At 44.1% G+C, this 16541-nt stretch overlaps 1 protein-coding gene across 3 annotated transcripts in view; it reads left to right on the top strand.

Annotated features, from left to right (window-relative positions):
• Positions 1 to 16541, top strand: part of LOC121001695 (cadherin-6-like) — a 393550-nt gene that overhangs the window by 230978 nt on the left and 146031 nt on the right. For all 3 annotated transcript variants that reach the window (XM_040432869.1, XM_040432870.1, XM_040432872.1), the window contains one exon: positions 5607 to 5901. In XM_040432869.1, the coding sequence (XP_040288803.1) occupies positions 5607 to 5901 (295 nt within the window). The remainder of the gene's footprint in view (positions 1 to 5606; positions 5902 to 16541) is intronic.

The following is a 16541-nucleotide window of genomic DNA, read 5'->3' as shown; positions in this document are numbered from 1 at the left end:
GGCACACCGGGAAAAATTGTGGTGGCTGGGGACTGAGTAACGAGGGGTGGCTGCCGCCATCAGGCTACAGAAAGCCTCAGTGTCCAAAAGCCTAAATGGCAACATTTCCAGGGCCAGCAATTTGGAAATGTGCGCATTTAGTGCTGGTGGCTGGGTATATGCACTTTCGTTCAAATTCTTGGGATATGGACATCTGTAGGGTGCGCTGGGACACAGAAGTGGATGTGCTAGCTGATGGTCCTTGCGAACGTCCAGGTGCAGGGCGGGAGGCATCCAGGCCTGCGTTTTGGACAGGGGATTGGCCAGCACGTAACACAGGGGAAGAGGAGGCAGTGGTGTGACCCGCAGACACTGATTGTGGACCAGGCAATTGGCCCACCTATTAGGTTGCTTTGATGCCATGTGGCAGATCATGCTGGTGGTAGTGAGGTTGATAGTGTTCACTCCCCTGCTCATTTTGGTATGGCACAGGTTGCAAATGACATTTCTTTTATCGTCCGCACTTTTCTCAAAAAAGCGCCAGACTGCGGAAACACCTACTCCTTGGCAAGGGAGATTGCTGCAAGGGGGTGCTCCGTGGAACAGTTTGGTGTGGCCCGCCTTCTCCCTTTTGCCACCCCACTGCCTCTTCCAGCCTGTTGCGGTGCTGCAGATCCCTCCCCCTCTGTACTGCTGTCCTCACTTGGCTTGCTACCTTCCCAGGTTGGGTCAGTGATTTTATCGTCCACCACTTCCTCTTCCACTTCCTCACTCTGGTCATCCTCCTGACTTGTTGACCTAACAATAACCTCACTTATTGACAACTGTGTCTCATCCTCATCACCAACCTCTTTAGACACTAATTGCCGTTGACTTATGGGCAACTGTGTCTCATCATCATCATCCACCTCGTGAAACACTAATTGCCGTTCCCCATCATCATCTCCTTCTGACTGTGGATGGTCCAGAGTTTGGTAATCAGTGCACAAGATCTCCTCATGTCCCTCTTCAAGCGGGCTTGGTGAGAGGCCCAAATCAAGGAATGGCGATGAAAAGAGCTCCTCGGAATATCCGTGTGTGGGATCACTTGTTTGCCAAGACTCTCCATGGTGGCAGGAAGGAGGATCAGGGTGAGGATTCTGTTGACCAGACTCTTGGCTACTGAGACTGGACTTTTTGGAAGACAGGGTGATGCTTAACCAACTAGAAGCATTATCTTCTGCAATGCAACCGACCACCTGGTCGCACTGATGTGACTTCGAGAGTGGTGTCCTGCGCCGCCCTGCAAACTGGGAAGTGAAGCTAGGTATCGTGGATGAGTGTGTTTCTTGTGCTCTGGCAGCAGGCACAGTTTCACAGCACCATCAGCAGCATGGCCACTTCCCCGTCCCTTACTGCTCACCTTGAGCATATTAAACGGTATACAGTACAGACCAAAATTTTGGACACACCATCTCAGTCAAAGAGTTTTCTGTATTTTCATGACTATGAAAATTGTAGATTCACACTGAAGGCATCAAAACTATGAATTAACACATGTGGAATTATATACATAACAAACAAGTGTGAAACAACTGAAAATATGTCATATTCTAGGTTCTTCAAAGTAGCCACCTTTTTCTTTGATTACTGCTTTGCACACTCTTGGCATTCTCTTGATGAGCTTCAAGAGGTAGTCCCCTGAAATGGTTTTCACTTCACAGGTGTGCCCTGTCAGGTTTAATAAGTGGGATTTCTTGCCTTATAAATGGGCTTGGGACCATCAGTTGCGTTGAGGAGAAGTCAGGTGGATACACAGCTGATAGTCCTACTGAATAGACTGTTAGAATTTGTATTATGGCAAGAAAAAAGCAGCTAAGTAAAGAAAAACGAGTGGCCATCATTACTTTAAGAAATGAAGGTCAGTCAGTCAGCCGAAAAATTGGGAAAACTTTGAAAGTAAGGGCTATTTGACCATGAAGGAGAGTGATGGGGTGCTGCGCCAGATGACCTGGCCTCCACAGTCACCGGACCTGAACCCAATCGAGATGGTTTGGGGTGAGCTGGACCGCAGAGTGAAGGCAAAAGGGCCAACAAGTGCTAAGCATCTCTGGGAACTCCTTCAAGACTGTTGGAAGACCATTTCAGGGGACTACCTCTTGAAGCTCATCAAGAGAATGCCAAGAGTGCGCAAAGCAGTAATCAAAGCAAAAGGTGGCTACTTTGAAGAACCTAGAATATGACATATTTTAAGTTGTTTCACACTTGTTTGTTAAGTATATAATTCCACATGTGTTAATTCATAGTTTTGATGCCTTCATAGTCATGAAAATAAAGAAAACTCTTTGAATGAGAAGGTGTGTCCAAACTTTTGGTCTGTACTGTATATGCTTGCAAGTATGTCACACATATAGTAGCGCAGGTTTTGTAAGTGTATGCGCAAATAAATTACAATGAATGTCAGATATTTAGGATGCGCAAATGTTATACAGGAGATGTAGGGCAGGTAATGTCGCTGTCACCAGCGGCGAAAAAATTACACTGAGTGTCACAGATATTTAGGATGCGCAAACGTTATACAGGAGATGTAGCGCAGGTAATGTCGCTGTCACCAGCGGCCAAACAATTGCGCTGAATGTCACAGATATTTAGGATGCTCAAATGTAAGACAACAGATGTAGCAGAGGTTGTGTCACTGTCAGCAGCAGCCAAACAATTGCACGCAATTTAGCGCAGGTTGCTCTAATAATATATATTGCAGCCAGATAAAACAATAGTCCTTAAAAGTACTTTTGGGTCTCTATCACCTTTCAACACTAAACCCTGCCTAAAAAATAAACAATTCCTGTCCCTACACTAAGTGTCCCTTATGCTGCAGCTCTCCCTGACTAAGACAGCACTCGATGACACTTTCCGGCCAGCCAATCACTTTAATGCCGGTAACCAACATGGCTACGGCATTTCAGTGAGTGCCAGTACTGCCCCGCACGTTTATTGGCTGTGTAGTTTATTATGGAGGGGGAAAAAAGCATCGGCTGCAGCAGTCAATGTAAAAGAGAAAATCAAAGGGAGCTATTTAGAGCGTTGTTTAACCCTTGCAGGAAAGTATCCTGATGTCACTGGCAAATCGATTGCCTAAGAAAATGAAATAAATGGCCTAATTGTGAAAATGAAATCTATACTGTCAGCCACACCAAGGGCTCATGCACTTGAAAGTAATCAGCCGGGACAATACGGTCTGTAGGTCGCCCGCATCTCTCGGACCGATCCCGGCTCTTGACCTGAACTTACTGTATCATAGAAATTTATAATACATTCAGTTCTTGTCTGATTGTGCGGCTATTGCAGTATACACACATCATCATATGCTTACACAGCAGATATTACTATGTGACAGTCATTTCTGGGGTCAGGGAAGCCGCGGTCAGTGTAGGAGATGCGGCCAACACATGGACTGTATTTCTTGGGCCCATTATGGTCATATGCATGAGCCCTCAGGCTTACTCTCCAATGAGACCCCTTGTCACAGTTTAAACACCCTGCCATTTAATGGGGTTGTCCAGGATTAGACAAACATGGTCGCTTTCTTCCAGAAACAGCACCACGGCTGCCCATGGTTGTGCCTGGTAAGCTGCAGTACCTTGCACAACCCGTGAACAGGTATGGTGCTGTTTTGGGAAGAAAGAAGTCATTTTCTTCTGATCCTAGACAAGTCACTATGTGAATGCATAAGTTTTGAAACTGGATATGCAAACATTTTATTGTTAGATTTTTCACAGAAAAAAAATGAAAGCAGGCTTCCAGTTATTTCTTGTACACATGTGCCCAGTATGTAGGTATACCGGTAATTGTGTAGCGGTTTTTACCCAGGCTGTACCGCATGGAAAGGAATTTCTCTTAGAGAAGGAGACAGTATTGCTAGTATCAAGGTTCCATGTGTTCTCATCCCATACTACTAACACAAGTATGCACATATTGTACGTTTATGTACGTGATTGTCTGTGTAGTAGGCTGTAGATAGGTGACTAGGTGAAGTGAAGACTTGTAGACCTCTGTAATGTAATATATGTACCTGACCCATTTACAGTAACAATGTTATTCCTAGCCTTTGTCCTGCGTATAGCACATCAGCATCACGGGTTTTCATATCCTCTTATTTCAAGCCTTGAATACCCTGGTAACAGCTTCCAAACATCTCCTGTGACAAGTGTGCTAACTGTAGTGCTCCTAGTGCTTGCCTTATAAAAAAGGATTTGCTATTTCCCCTAGTACCAGCCTATTAGTGGTTATTGTACATAACGTCTTGTGGACTATGCCCCAACGGAGACAGGGGTCAGAAGGGTTGGATTTGTTTAAACACTGTAAAAGATTCAGCCCCGTATCAAAACGGGGCAGCACAGTGGCTCAGTGGTTAGCACTGGTGCCTCGCAGCGCTGGGGTCCTAGGTCCCAAGTTCACCATCTGCATGGAGTTTGTATGTTCTCCCTACGTTTTCATGGGTTTCCTCCGGGTACTCCAAAGACATACTGATAGGGAACTTAGACTGTGAGCCCCACTGGAGACAGTTGGATGCTAATGTCTGTAAAGAGCTGTAGAAAATGTCAGAGCTATACAAGTGAGTAAAATCCATAAATAAACATGCTAAGTATGATCATAAAAAATAAGATCTTCTATTAGTAGCCACTGTCTATTTAAGTGGCTAATATGATCAAATTAGGGTTTTCCCCTGACTGATCAGTATTACTGTTTGTCATAGGGAAACCACTTTAGCAACCAATGCCAGGTGGCTGCTGCAAGGCCAGATTAAATAATGAGGTGTATCAGACACGGATGCTCTATACAGATCTCTTGTCATCTGGATTATTGTGTACAATTTTGAACACCTGCGTACAAGCAGGACATATCTGAACTATAGCGGGGGAAGGGTTAAGTAAAATGATCCTCATGTACCAAATAAAACTTTTACATTAGCTGGGGAATGGAGAGTATATTTACCTGGTGCCTTCCACTTCATCTTTTGAGCTATGGATTCTCCGATTCCTGTGGCCCTCTTCTGCCTCCTAAGATAGCCACGTTGTTTCTCAGGCCACCGATGCACACTTCCTGCTTGTCCAGCTCTGCTCTTGGATTGGCCAGTACTGCTCACCTGACATCATCACGAGTTATGTGTACTAGGTTTCTATTCAAGAGAAGTTGATTCAAGGATGCATTCTCCATATTTGCTGTAATTGGTGACTACTTCATAGGGTTTTTGTCTTCCTTGGAATCAGCACAGTAGAACTATAGCTTGGACACGATGGACCTGTGTCTATTATTAACTTATCTACTGTGTAACTACATATATAACTTTTTCTCTTTCTAGCATAGCAAAGCATCTCATAAAAATACAATAAAATTAGAAATATTCACCAGTGGGTATCAGACCTGCACAACAAAATTGAGCCATCTTGTTTAGATTATTATGATTATATCCAGGTCTATTAATTACATATCAAATTTGTATTCTATTCACAGCATACAAATAGTGAACACCAACCGAATACAATGCATAATTATACACAACTATTCATTAATCGCATGCAATTAAACATTCTAGTGTCTAGTACACAATGAGCCTGAATACTTATAATATGTGTCTTGTATTCCAGCTTCACTCAGACCAGGATGGCGGAGATGGATCATTGAAATATATTCTCTCTGGAGATGGTGCCGGGGATGTTTTTATAATCAATGAAAATACTGGCGACATTCAGGCAACTAAGCGTCTGGACAGGGAAGAAAAATCTTCATATATTCTACGTGCCCAAGCTGTGAGCAGGAAGACAGGAAGACCTGTTGAGCCCGAATCTGAGTTTGTCATCAAGATTCACGACATTAATGACAATGAGCCAAAATTTACCAAGGCTGTTTACACTGCCACCGTGCCAGAGATGTCAGAAGTGGGTAAGTGTGGTCCCCATGCTTCCGAATATATGAACTGCCAATGAATTCTGTCTTCTGATGTCTGATATTTGCTTTATGATTGCTGTCTGGATATGAATGTGATAAATAAATATGTATTAATATAAATAAATGCAAAAAATGCAGACGGAAGAGCCTGCCCTTACTTCTACTTGCTGCTTACTTATATGTTGATATGATATCTGCAGAGCAGTCATTTTGGATATGTATCAAGCAAGAATATTTATTCACATCTCATAGGCCAGAGCAATATCTCCTGCAGTTTAAGGTCCATTCACACGTCCGCAAGTGTTTTACGTACCGCATATGGCCGGCACTATGATAGAAATGCCTTTTCTTGTCCGTGGCTGCGGACAAGAATAGGACATGTTCTATTTTTTTTGCGGGGTCGTGGAACGGAAGTGCGGCTGCGGACAGCACATAGTGTGCTCTCCGCATCTTTTGCGGCCCCATTGAAAATTAACGGATGTGGACCCATTTTGCGGACATGTGAATGGACCCTTAACAGGTTGAAAATAAAAGGGTTAAAAAAAAATTGGGCTATACAGTAATTATTTTTTTTTTAATATGTGTCAAAACATTTTTATGATAAAGGCAAGTTTCCTGCGATTCCTTACAGTCACATGAGATTTTGGGGGTTACTGAGCATTGCAAAGGAGAGCCCATCGTCAGCGTTCTACTGAATGCTGAAGATGACTATGTAGAACATACAGGGGCAGGCTTCAAGCCTGCCTCTTAGCTCACTACCCTAACCATGCCCCCCATAAGTGCCCTATCTGCTTTATGGCAGAGTGGCCAGAAGAAAGCCATTACTTTCAGCTAAAAACAAAAAGGCACATTGGGAGTTTACGAAAAGGCATGTGGGAGACTCCCAAAATGTATAGAGGAAGGTGCTCTGGTCTGATGAGACTAAAATTGAGCTTTTCAGCCATCAAAGAAAACGCTATTTCTGGCGCAAACCCAACACATCACATCACCCAAAGAACACCATCCTCACAGTGAAACATGGTGGTGGCAGCATCATGCTGCGGGGATGGGACTGGGAAACTGGTCAGAGTTGAAGGAAAGATGGATGGTGCTAAATACAGGGATATTCTTGAACAAAACCTGTACCACTCTGTGCGTGATTTGAGACTAGGACGGAGGTTCACCTTCCAGCAGGACAATGACCCCAAACACACTGCTAAAGCAATACTGGAGTGGTTTAGGGGGAAACATGTAAATGTGTTGGAATGGCCGAGTCAAAGCCCAGATCTCAATCCAATAGAAAATATGTGGTCAGACTTATTGCTGTTCACAAGCGCAAACCATCCAACTTGAAGGAGCTGGAACAGTTTTGCAAGGAGGAATGGGCAAAAATCCCAGTGGTAAGATGTGGCAAGCTCATAGAGACTTGGGGCTGTGATTGCAGGAAAAGGTGGCTCTACAAAGTATTGACTTTAGGGGGGTGAATATTTATGTACATTGACCATTTCTGTTATTTTGTCCTATTTGTTGTTTGCTTCACAATAAAAAAAAAACATCTTCATAGTTGTGGGCATGTTCTGTAAATTAAATGATGCAAATCCTCAAACAATCCATGTTAATTCCAGGATGTGAGGCACCAAAATAAGTCAAGGGGGGTGAATACTTTTGCAAGGCACTGTACCTCAGTTAACCAGCAAATATGTGTGACCATTGGCTGCAGCTGCGGGTAGGCAGGGTTGTGACCAGCTCATGGCTTTGTGGAAACACAGGCTTTTTCTTACACCTAGATGCATAAAGTGTCGGTCACATGGTTTAGTATAGTGTACCGTGCAGGCTTACAGCCTAATGCTCATAGCCATATTATGAGGTCAGGTGGGTAACCCTGTACCCTTTGGGTTTACTACACAAACACTCCATTCTTCCCTAATATCACAAGGCCTAGCTGCTTCCTTCAAAAATGTTAAACACCTTTCTATCAGTATGTAAGGGATTTTTCTGTGAGTTTATGTAGCTTTAATGCCTCATTCACACGTCAGTGTTTTGGTCCGTGCAGGGCCGATCCTAGGGTCACAGGCGCCTGGGTGCAGAAATATTTCTGGCGCCCCCACATGGGCGTGGTTATCTTACTAACTCCTCCCCTTTACAATGTTTCTATGGCAACAACTTCAGCCCCCAACTTCAGCCCCACCAATTTGCTTTGACAATAACTTAGTCAACGGCTTTGACAAGTCAAAATAAATGTCATGTGCCAGTAGCCAGAGCCCCCCCATATCATGTGCCAGTAGCCAGAGCCCCCCATATCATGTGCCAGTAGCCCCCCTTATGTGCCAGTAGCCCCCCTTATCATGTGCCAGTAGACCCCCTTATCATGTGCCAGTAGCCCCCTTATCATGTGCCAGTAGCCCCCCTTATCATGTGCCAGTAGCCCCCCATATCATGTGCCAGTAGCCAGAGCCCCCCCCTTATCATGTGCCAGTAGCCAGAGCCCCCCCCCCCATATCATGTGCCAGTAGCCAGATCCCCCCCATTATCATGTGCCAGTAGCCAGAGTGCCCCCATATCATGTGCCAGTAGCCAGAGTGCCCCCATATCATGTGCCAGTAGCCCCCCATATCATGTGCCAGTAGCCCCCCTTATCATGTGCCAGCCCAGTAGTCCCCCCTTATCATGTGCCAGCCCAGTAGTCCCCCCTTATCATGTGCCAGCCCAGTAGTCCCCCCTTATCATGTGCCAGCCCAGTAGCCCCCCTTATCATGTGCCAGCCCAGTAGTCCCCCCTTATCATGTGCCAGCCCAGTAGTCCCCCCTTATCATGTGCCAGCCCAGTAGTCCCCCCTTATCATGTGCCAGCCCAGTAGTCCCCCCTTATCATGTGCCAGCCCAGTAGCCCCCCTTATCATGTGCCAGCCCAGCCCAGTAGTCCCCCCTTATGTGCCAGCCCAGTAGCCCCCCTTATGTGCCAGCCCAGTAGCCCCCCTTATCATGTGCCAGCCCAGTATTGTACCTATATAAAAAAATAAAAAAAAATAATACACTTATACTTACCTCCAGCAATGCGATGCGATGCAGGCCGCCTCTTCCGTCTGTGTCCCTCGCTATACGGCTCAGGCGACGCGATGACATCATCGCGCCGCCTGCACCGGCCTCTGATAGGCTGCCAGCACTAAGCCGGCAGCCTATCAGAGGAACAGGAGGGGACACACCTCTCCCTCCTCTGCCGCAGCACAGGCATCTGTATTGCCGTCCTGAGGACGGCAAAACAGATGACTATGGAGATGAGCGCTTCCGCAATGGAGGCGCTCATCTCCTGCTCTGCCCTGCCGCCGGCCGCGGCCGCCCCCACTTGTCACCAGGGCCGCGGCCTTGCGGCACTCAGGCTTGCCGGCCCACCGGGAAATTTCCCGCTATCCCGGCAGGCCAGTCCGGCCCTGCGCTCGGCGCCTTTCGGGTGACAGCGCTGGGGTGCGGGGCACCCACTGCACCCCGTGTAGGATCGGCCCTGGGTCCGTGATTCCCATCAGTGATTGTGAGCCGAAACCAGGATTGGAGCTTACACAGACATAAGGTATTAGGGTAAGATCTGAAACTGTTTTATGTTTAGAGCCGCACCTAGTTTTGGCTCAAAATCAGTAATGGAAATCACTGACCGAACACTGATGTCTGAATGTGGCATAAAAGGATTTTTCAAGACTTTAGAACTGATGATCAATCTTCTGAGAAGGTCTTCAATATCTGATCAGTGAGGGTCTGACACCCGGCACCCCCGCCAATCAGCTGTTTAAGAAGGGACAACGGCCTTCTCTGTGCCTACCAAGCACCATACATTGTGTAGCGGCTGTGCTTGGTATCGCGCTCTGCCCCATTCGCTTGAAACAGCTGTTTGGTGGAGGTCCCAGGTGTTGGACCTCACCAATGAGATACTGATGATGTCTCCAGAGGATAAGTCATCACTATAAAACTCCCTCCATTTTCTCAAATGAAATTCTATAAAACTAGACCAGGTAGATTCCATCAAACTGAATAGATTTATAATAACTTTGGCCCCGAGTTATTACGTCTTCACTCCAGAATTCTGCCTTCAAAATGTTGCAAAATAGGGCCTTTGCGACTCACTCCAGTTTTGAAAAGTGGGTGTGGTTAGCTATGTTAATGAGTTTCACTCCAGATTTATCATTCAGACATTTTAAAAAAGTCACAAAAAATTTGCAGTCTCAATCCAGGAGAATGGTAGAGTAAGAAAACTTGAGTAGCTTCTCTAGACAAAACTGTTAGGTTTAAGGATAAGACAAATATACATTGTGACATTTTAGAAATGTGGCATAAAGTAAGCAAATGCTTACCAAAGCAAAACTGACTTTAAATATTACCCTCATGATAAATCCCCCCTCGAGTTTAATCTTTCATTTTTCTTCCCTTATTAATGGCCATCTGTCACTGAAATGTATGTACAGGTTTAACAAATGTATGCATACATGGAAATGATCTCTAATACTACAAAAAATATGTTAACCAATGTAAAATGAGGTATTTATTTCTGTTATAAAAAATGATATTGTCACTTTAAGGACAGACCACCCAAGTTGTATAAAGTGTCTAACAGCTTAAAGGGAGCCTGTCACCATTAATATGTCAGCCAGCAGTGAATGAAGGAACTGAGCAGCTGGATATAGAGTTTTATGGGAAATAATTCAATAAAGTTTGTCATTTACTCATTTACATCTCTGCTCTTTCTGATCTCATTGGGCATGTGGGTGTTCTCAGTGATATATACAGTGATAGCTGTCAGTCATTGAGCATACTTGCTGCACACTGCATTTGGTGGGGAGAGGTTCTCTTTGAAGGGGTCTTCCCGGACATACTTATTTATGGCCTATCCTTTGTATAGAGCAGTGGTGGCGAACCTACGGCACTGGTGCCAGAGGCGGCACTCAGAGCCCTCTCTGTGGGCACCCGCACCCTGGATAAAGTCTATGGTGTACCAATATGCCTCAGACTTTTTTTCTGCTATTCATCAGCACAGGGCGCACTATGAACCGCACAGGCAGTGCATTGAATGTAGGCAGGATATTATAGCTAAATGATAAAGTACATGGAAGATATACTATATTGGACTGTAGTGTTCAGGTTACATTGCCGTGTTGGCACTTTGCGATAAAGTTGGTTTTGGGTTGCAGTTTGGGCACTTGGTCTGTAAAAGGTTCACCATCACTGGTATAGATCAACTGTAACAAATTGTCGGGGGGGTCCAACGCCCAGCACCCATGCTGATCAGCTGTTTTTAAAAGCTGTGGTGCTGGAAGGAGGCAGTAGAACTACACTGTGTAATGACTATGCTCAGTTCCTGTAGTGCTGCTCCCATTCACCTGAATTCACTTGAACCATACACTGCAACTACATGGCTCCATACACTAGCGACCATGCCTGGTTACTGCAGCGCTGCTACCATTCAAGTGGTAAATAGGCGAAGCCATTACACAGTGTATGGAGCGGTGTAGTACCAGTGACTATTTCCAGCGCCACAGCTAGTAAAAACAGCTGACTGGCAGGTGTGCTTGGAGTCAGGATATCTTAGGATCTAAGAATATACACTGGAAAGCTCCTTTAAAAAAATCCCCTTGAATTTGTTAATCAGTGAGAAAACTCAGTATATGTGTGGCAGTCTTCCTTTTCTGACCATTAGTTTACTAATTTTTACTTTATAATCTTTCTTCCCCGTTGTTACTATTGTAGTAGAAATAGTATCTCCATGCACCGACTTCCTTGTGAGACTCTTATAGACCTGTATTGACAACAGGCAAACTGAGAGGAGTTTTAAGGGAGGGAGGGGTCAGTTTAAGCCAATGATAAGAAAGGGTGTGTGTCACAGATTACATCATACTTCCTGTAGCTCAGGCTACTTTCACACTTGCGTTGTTAATTGAGATGTGGTAGAGGATCTCAGTACCGTAATTAAACAGATACGTTCTGATTTTGCACATCAGGATGCATCCATTTTGTTAGGATGAGGTTGTGTGAAATCAAAATGGAAAAAAGAACAGATCTGTCACTAAATACATTGAAAGTCAATTGGTGACTGATCCATTTTCAGTGACAGATCAGTTTTTCTCCTGTTTTTATGAACGGACACAAAACCGCAGCTTTCAGCAGTTTTGTGTCCAGTCACAGAACGGAATGCTGCCGGAACGGAAGACATCCTGATGCATCCTGAATGGATCACTTTCCATTCAGAATGCATGAGGACTAAACGGAATTTTTTTTTTTCCAGTATTGAGATCCTCTGTTGGATCTCAATACCATAAAACAACAACGCAAGTGTGAAAGTAGCCTGAACTGTAGTCACACATACACCCTAATGGAACTAGGGTTGTTGCGGGTATCGAAATTTCGATACCCAATCGATACTTTTGTCCTGGTATCGATACGATACCGGGATTTCCATTTTTCGATACAGGACTGAGCTGCTGCACAGTCTAGTATCACAGGACATGAGCGCGTTGCTGTCAGCGCGCTCATGTTGCCTCAGTAGCACGGGGGAGAAGGAAGCAGTCTCTCCCTCCCCCTGTGGGCGCACTGCGCAACCAATGATAGCAAGACTTTTTATAGGTCCGGACTTTAAGTTAGCAAGCTACATATAGCGGCGTCCAGGGATCTCCCTGCCCTTACTATTATTCCTGGGGGCCGCTCCGTTTGCCTGCTGTGCCCCCGTTACCATCTCCTGCTCCGTATGCTAATTACTACTATCAGAGCAATGGGGAGGAGACATCAGCTTCTCTCCTGGGTGTTCCTTCTCCCTGGCTATAGTGCTGTCCAATCGCAGCACAGAATGTCACAGTCAGGGAGAAGGAGCACCCAGGAGAGAAGCTGATGTCTCCTCCCCATTGCTCCGATAGTAGTAATTAGCATACGGAGCAGGAGATCGTAACGGGGGCACAGCCGGCGAACGGAACAGCCCCCAGGAATAATAGTAAGTGCAGGGAGATCCCTGGGCGCCGCTCTATGTAGCCTGCTACTTAACAAAGTCCGAACCCACGAAAGGTCGTCTTTAACTTTTAATACAGGAGGCAGGTGCTGGCAGCAGAATCACATAGCCGGCACCCTGCCTCTGACAAGGAGCTGTGATCAGCGGCAGTTAACCCCTCAGGTGCAGCACCTGAGGGGTTAACTGCTGCTGATCTGCTGCCGGCACCCGCCTCCTGTATTAATGGTTAATTATCATTGGTGGCGCAGTGCGCCCCCCCTTCCCCCAGTATTAAAATCATTGGTATCAGTGGCCACAGGGTCCCCTCCCCTTCTCATTGGTAGCAGTGGCAGCTTCTGATCGGAGCCCCAGCAGTGTAATCCTTGGGCTCCGATCGGTTACCATGGCAGCCAGGACGCTACTGAAGCCCTGCCTGCCATGGTAATCTCCCTGCTGCTGTGTGTACTATGCACAGGGCTGCAGGGAGAGTGTGAGGTCCTATTCACCCTAATAGAGCTCTATCAGGGTGAATAGGACAAGGGATGAAAAGATCCCATGTTCTAGCCCCTAAGGGGGGGAAATAGTTATTAAATAAAATAAATAAAAAACTAAATATTAAGTATATATCACCCCCTTTCCCAATTTTACATATAAAATATATAAACAATAAATAAATAAACATATCACATATTGCCACGTCCGAAAAGTCCAAACTATTAAAATCTAAAAAAAATCTATGCAGTGAACGCTGGAACAGAAAAAAAAAACTGCGCCATTTTTTTAAATGCGGAATGCACGTGGCTTTTTTGGTGTTTTCTTTTTTTCGCGTGGTATCGAATGGTATCGAATATCGCAATATTAATGGTATCGAAATCGAATAAAAAATTTGGTATCGCAACAACTCTAAATGGAGACGAGCAGCAACATCTGTATAAAATAATTATCAGGTAATCATCAACTCTTGGTACTGACCTGCACTGGACAGTGGTTTTAAATTTCCCACAAACTATAACTTTTTCCTATAACTTTGACTTTGCTTGTTACAAACCTTGGTTTGGCAATTAAAGACAAAAAAAAAAACAATAAAAAAACACAGGAAGTTGGAAGAAGACAAGTTAAAAAACAACTGTCATAAGCCATGATAATGAAGCATGTAATCAAAGATTAAAAGGAAATGGCACATTGTAGAAGGAAAGATATTTTAATGGGCTGATAAAAGTGTTCAAAGACAAAGCTTTCACAACTGTGTATATCCTCTTATGATGGCAGTTGTTAAAATGTAGCAACACAGACGAACAATGGGAGAACTTAGTTCCACATATCAGATCCGTTGATCTTCCAGACTGCAGCAAGGAAAGAAGAGTAGATAATTAGTTCTCATTAGGGCTGCCTTTGTAGGCAGAGATAATAACCCAAGTGCACATAAGTGTCTGTTCCTCGTTTTTCTTATGACTCTGGTCACACAGGCATACTTTACTCTTTGAACCATTTAATGTAAATTCCATTTCCTTCTCAAAGGCTTATGACTTGGATAAAAATGCTATCAATGTTACTAGCAATCTATACATGTCTAGAAATCTTATCATTAGACTGTATATTTTGAGCATAAATTCTTGTAGCAGTAATAATTACAAAAAGATTATAGTGTGTGCGTGTATAATATATATATATATATATATATATACACTCACCTAAAGAATTATTAGGAACACCTGTTCTATTTCTCATTAATGCAATTATCTAGTTAACCAATCACATGGCAGTTGCTTCAATGCATTTAGGGGGGTGGTCCTGGTCAAGACAATCTCCTGAACTCCAAACTGAATGTCAGAATGGGAAAGAAAGGTGATTTAAGCAATTTTGAGCGTGGCATGGTTGTTGGTGCCAGACAGGCCGGTCTGAGTATTTCACAATCTGCTCAGTTACTGGGATTTTCACGCACAACCATTTCTAGGGTTTACAAAGAATGGTGTGAAAAGGGAAAAACATCTAGTATGCGGCAGTCCTGTGGGCAAAAATGCCTTGTGGATGCTAAAGGTCAAAGGAGAATGGGCCGACTGATTCAAGCTGATAGAAGAGCAACGTTGACTGAAATAACCGCTCGTTACAACCGAGGTATGCAGCAAAGCATTTGTGAAGCCACAACATGCACAACCTTGAGGCGGATGGGCTACAACAGCAGAAGACCCCACCGGGTACCACTCATCTCCACTACAAATAGGAAAAAGAGGCTACAATTTGCACAAGCTCACCAAAATTGGACTGTTGAAGACTGGAAAAATGTTGCCTGGTCTGATGAGTCTCGATTTCTGTTGAGACATTCAAATGGTAGAGTCCGAATTTGGCGTAAACAGAATGAGAACATGTATCCATCCTCTGATGGCTACTTCCAGCAGGATAATGCACCATGTCACAAATCTCAAATCATTTCAAATTGGTTTCTTGAACATGACAATGAGTTCACTGTACTAAAATGGCCCCCACAGTCACCAGATCTCAACCCAATAGAGCATCTTTGGGATGTGGTGGAACGGGAGCTTCGTGCCCTGGATGTGCATCCCTCAAATCTCCATCAACTGCAAGATGCTATCCTATCAATATGGGCCAACATTTCTAAAGAATGCTATCAGCACCTTGTGGAATCAATGCCACGTAGAATTAAGGCAGTTCTGAAGGCAAAAGGGGGTCCAACACCGTATTAGTATGGTGTTCCTAATAATTCTTTAGGTGAGTGTATATATATATATATATATATATATATACACAGCGGCATGCAAAAAAAATTTTTATTTAACGCAAAAACTAATTTTTTTATTTTTATCTTTTACATTTTCAAAATAACAAAAAATTTAAAGGGCCCAAAGCAAAACTTTGGGCACCCTGCATGGTTAGTACCTACCACTCCAATTGAATGTGCTCGACAAAAAATGGTATAAAAATATATAAATCCTTTATCAATACATACAATGACATGGACAATAGTGGGTAAAATACACACGACAAAAGGGACCCAATACCTAAAAAACAATAAATAGGAACTGCTATCCTCATACTAGATGCTAAGACAGATGATTAAACCACCATATATACGACAACGTCACAAAGATTGGGTATATCAAATATCAACAGCATGATATATTTAAAGTGCAAGGTGCAACACCACAATATGGAGACAGGAGGTGGTTGGTACCTAGTAGCACCCCGTTTGGCAAGTAGCTTGTAAACGCTTTTTGTAGCCAGCCAAGAGTCTTTCATTTTTGGTTTGAGGGGATTTTCATCCATTCTTCCTTGCTAAATTCTCTGTGAGATTCCTGGACCATCTTGCATGCACTGCTCTTCTGAGGTCTGGCCACAGATTTTCAATGAGGTTCAGATCAGGGGACTTTGAAGGCCATGGTAAAACCTTCAGCTTGCGCCTTTTGAAATAGTCTGTTGTGGATTTTGAGGTGTGTTTAGGATAATTATCCATTTGTAGAAGCCATCCTCTTTTCAACTTCAGCTTTTTTATGGTTGGTGTTATGTTTGCTTCCAGAATTTGCTGGAATTTCATTGAATCCATTCTTCCCTCTAACCGTGAAATGTTCCACGTGCCATCGGCTGAGCATCATTACTCAGCAATGCGCAGATTTGTCAGAAGTAATGATTTACTGCAGAAAAATGACCCATAGAAGACAGATGCAAATTGAATTTTTGTAGAC

Source organism: Bufo bufo, chromosome 5, assembly GCF_905171765.1.
Source record: "Bufo bufo chromosome 5, aBufBuf1.1, whole genome shotgun sequence".
Classification (NCBI taxonomy): Eukaryota; Metazoa; Chordata; class Amphibia; order Anura; family Bufonidae; genus Bufo; species Bufo bufo.
Note: the sequence above shows the minus strand (reverse complement) of the source record. Positions and strands in the feature narration are given on the sequence as shown.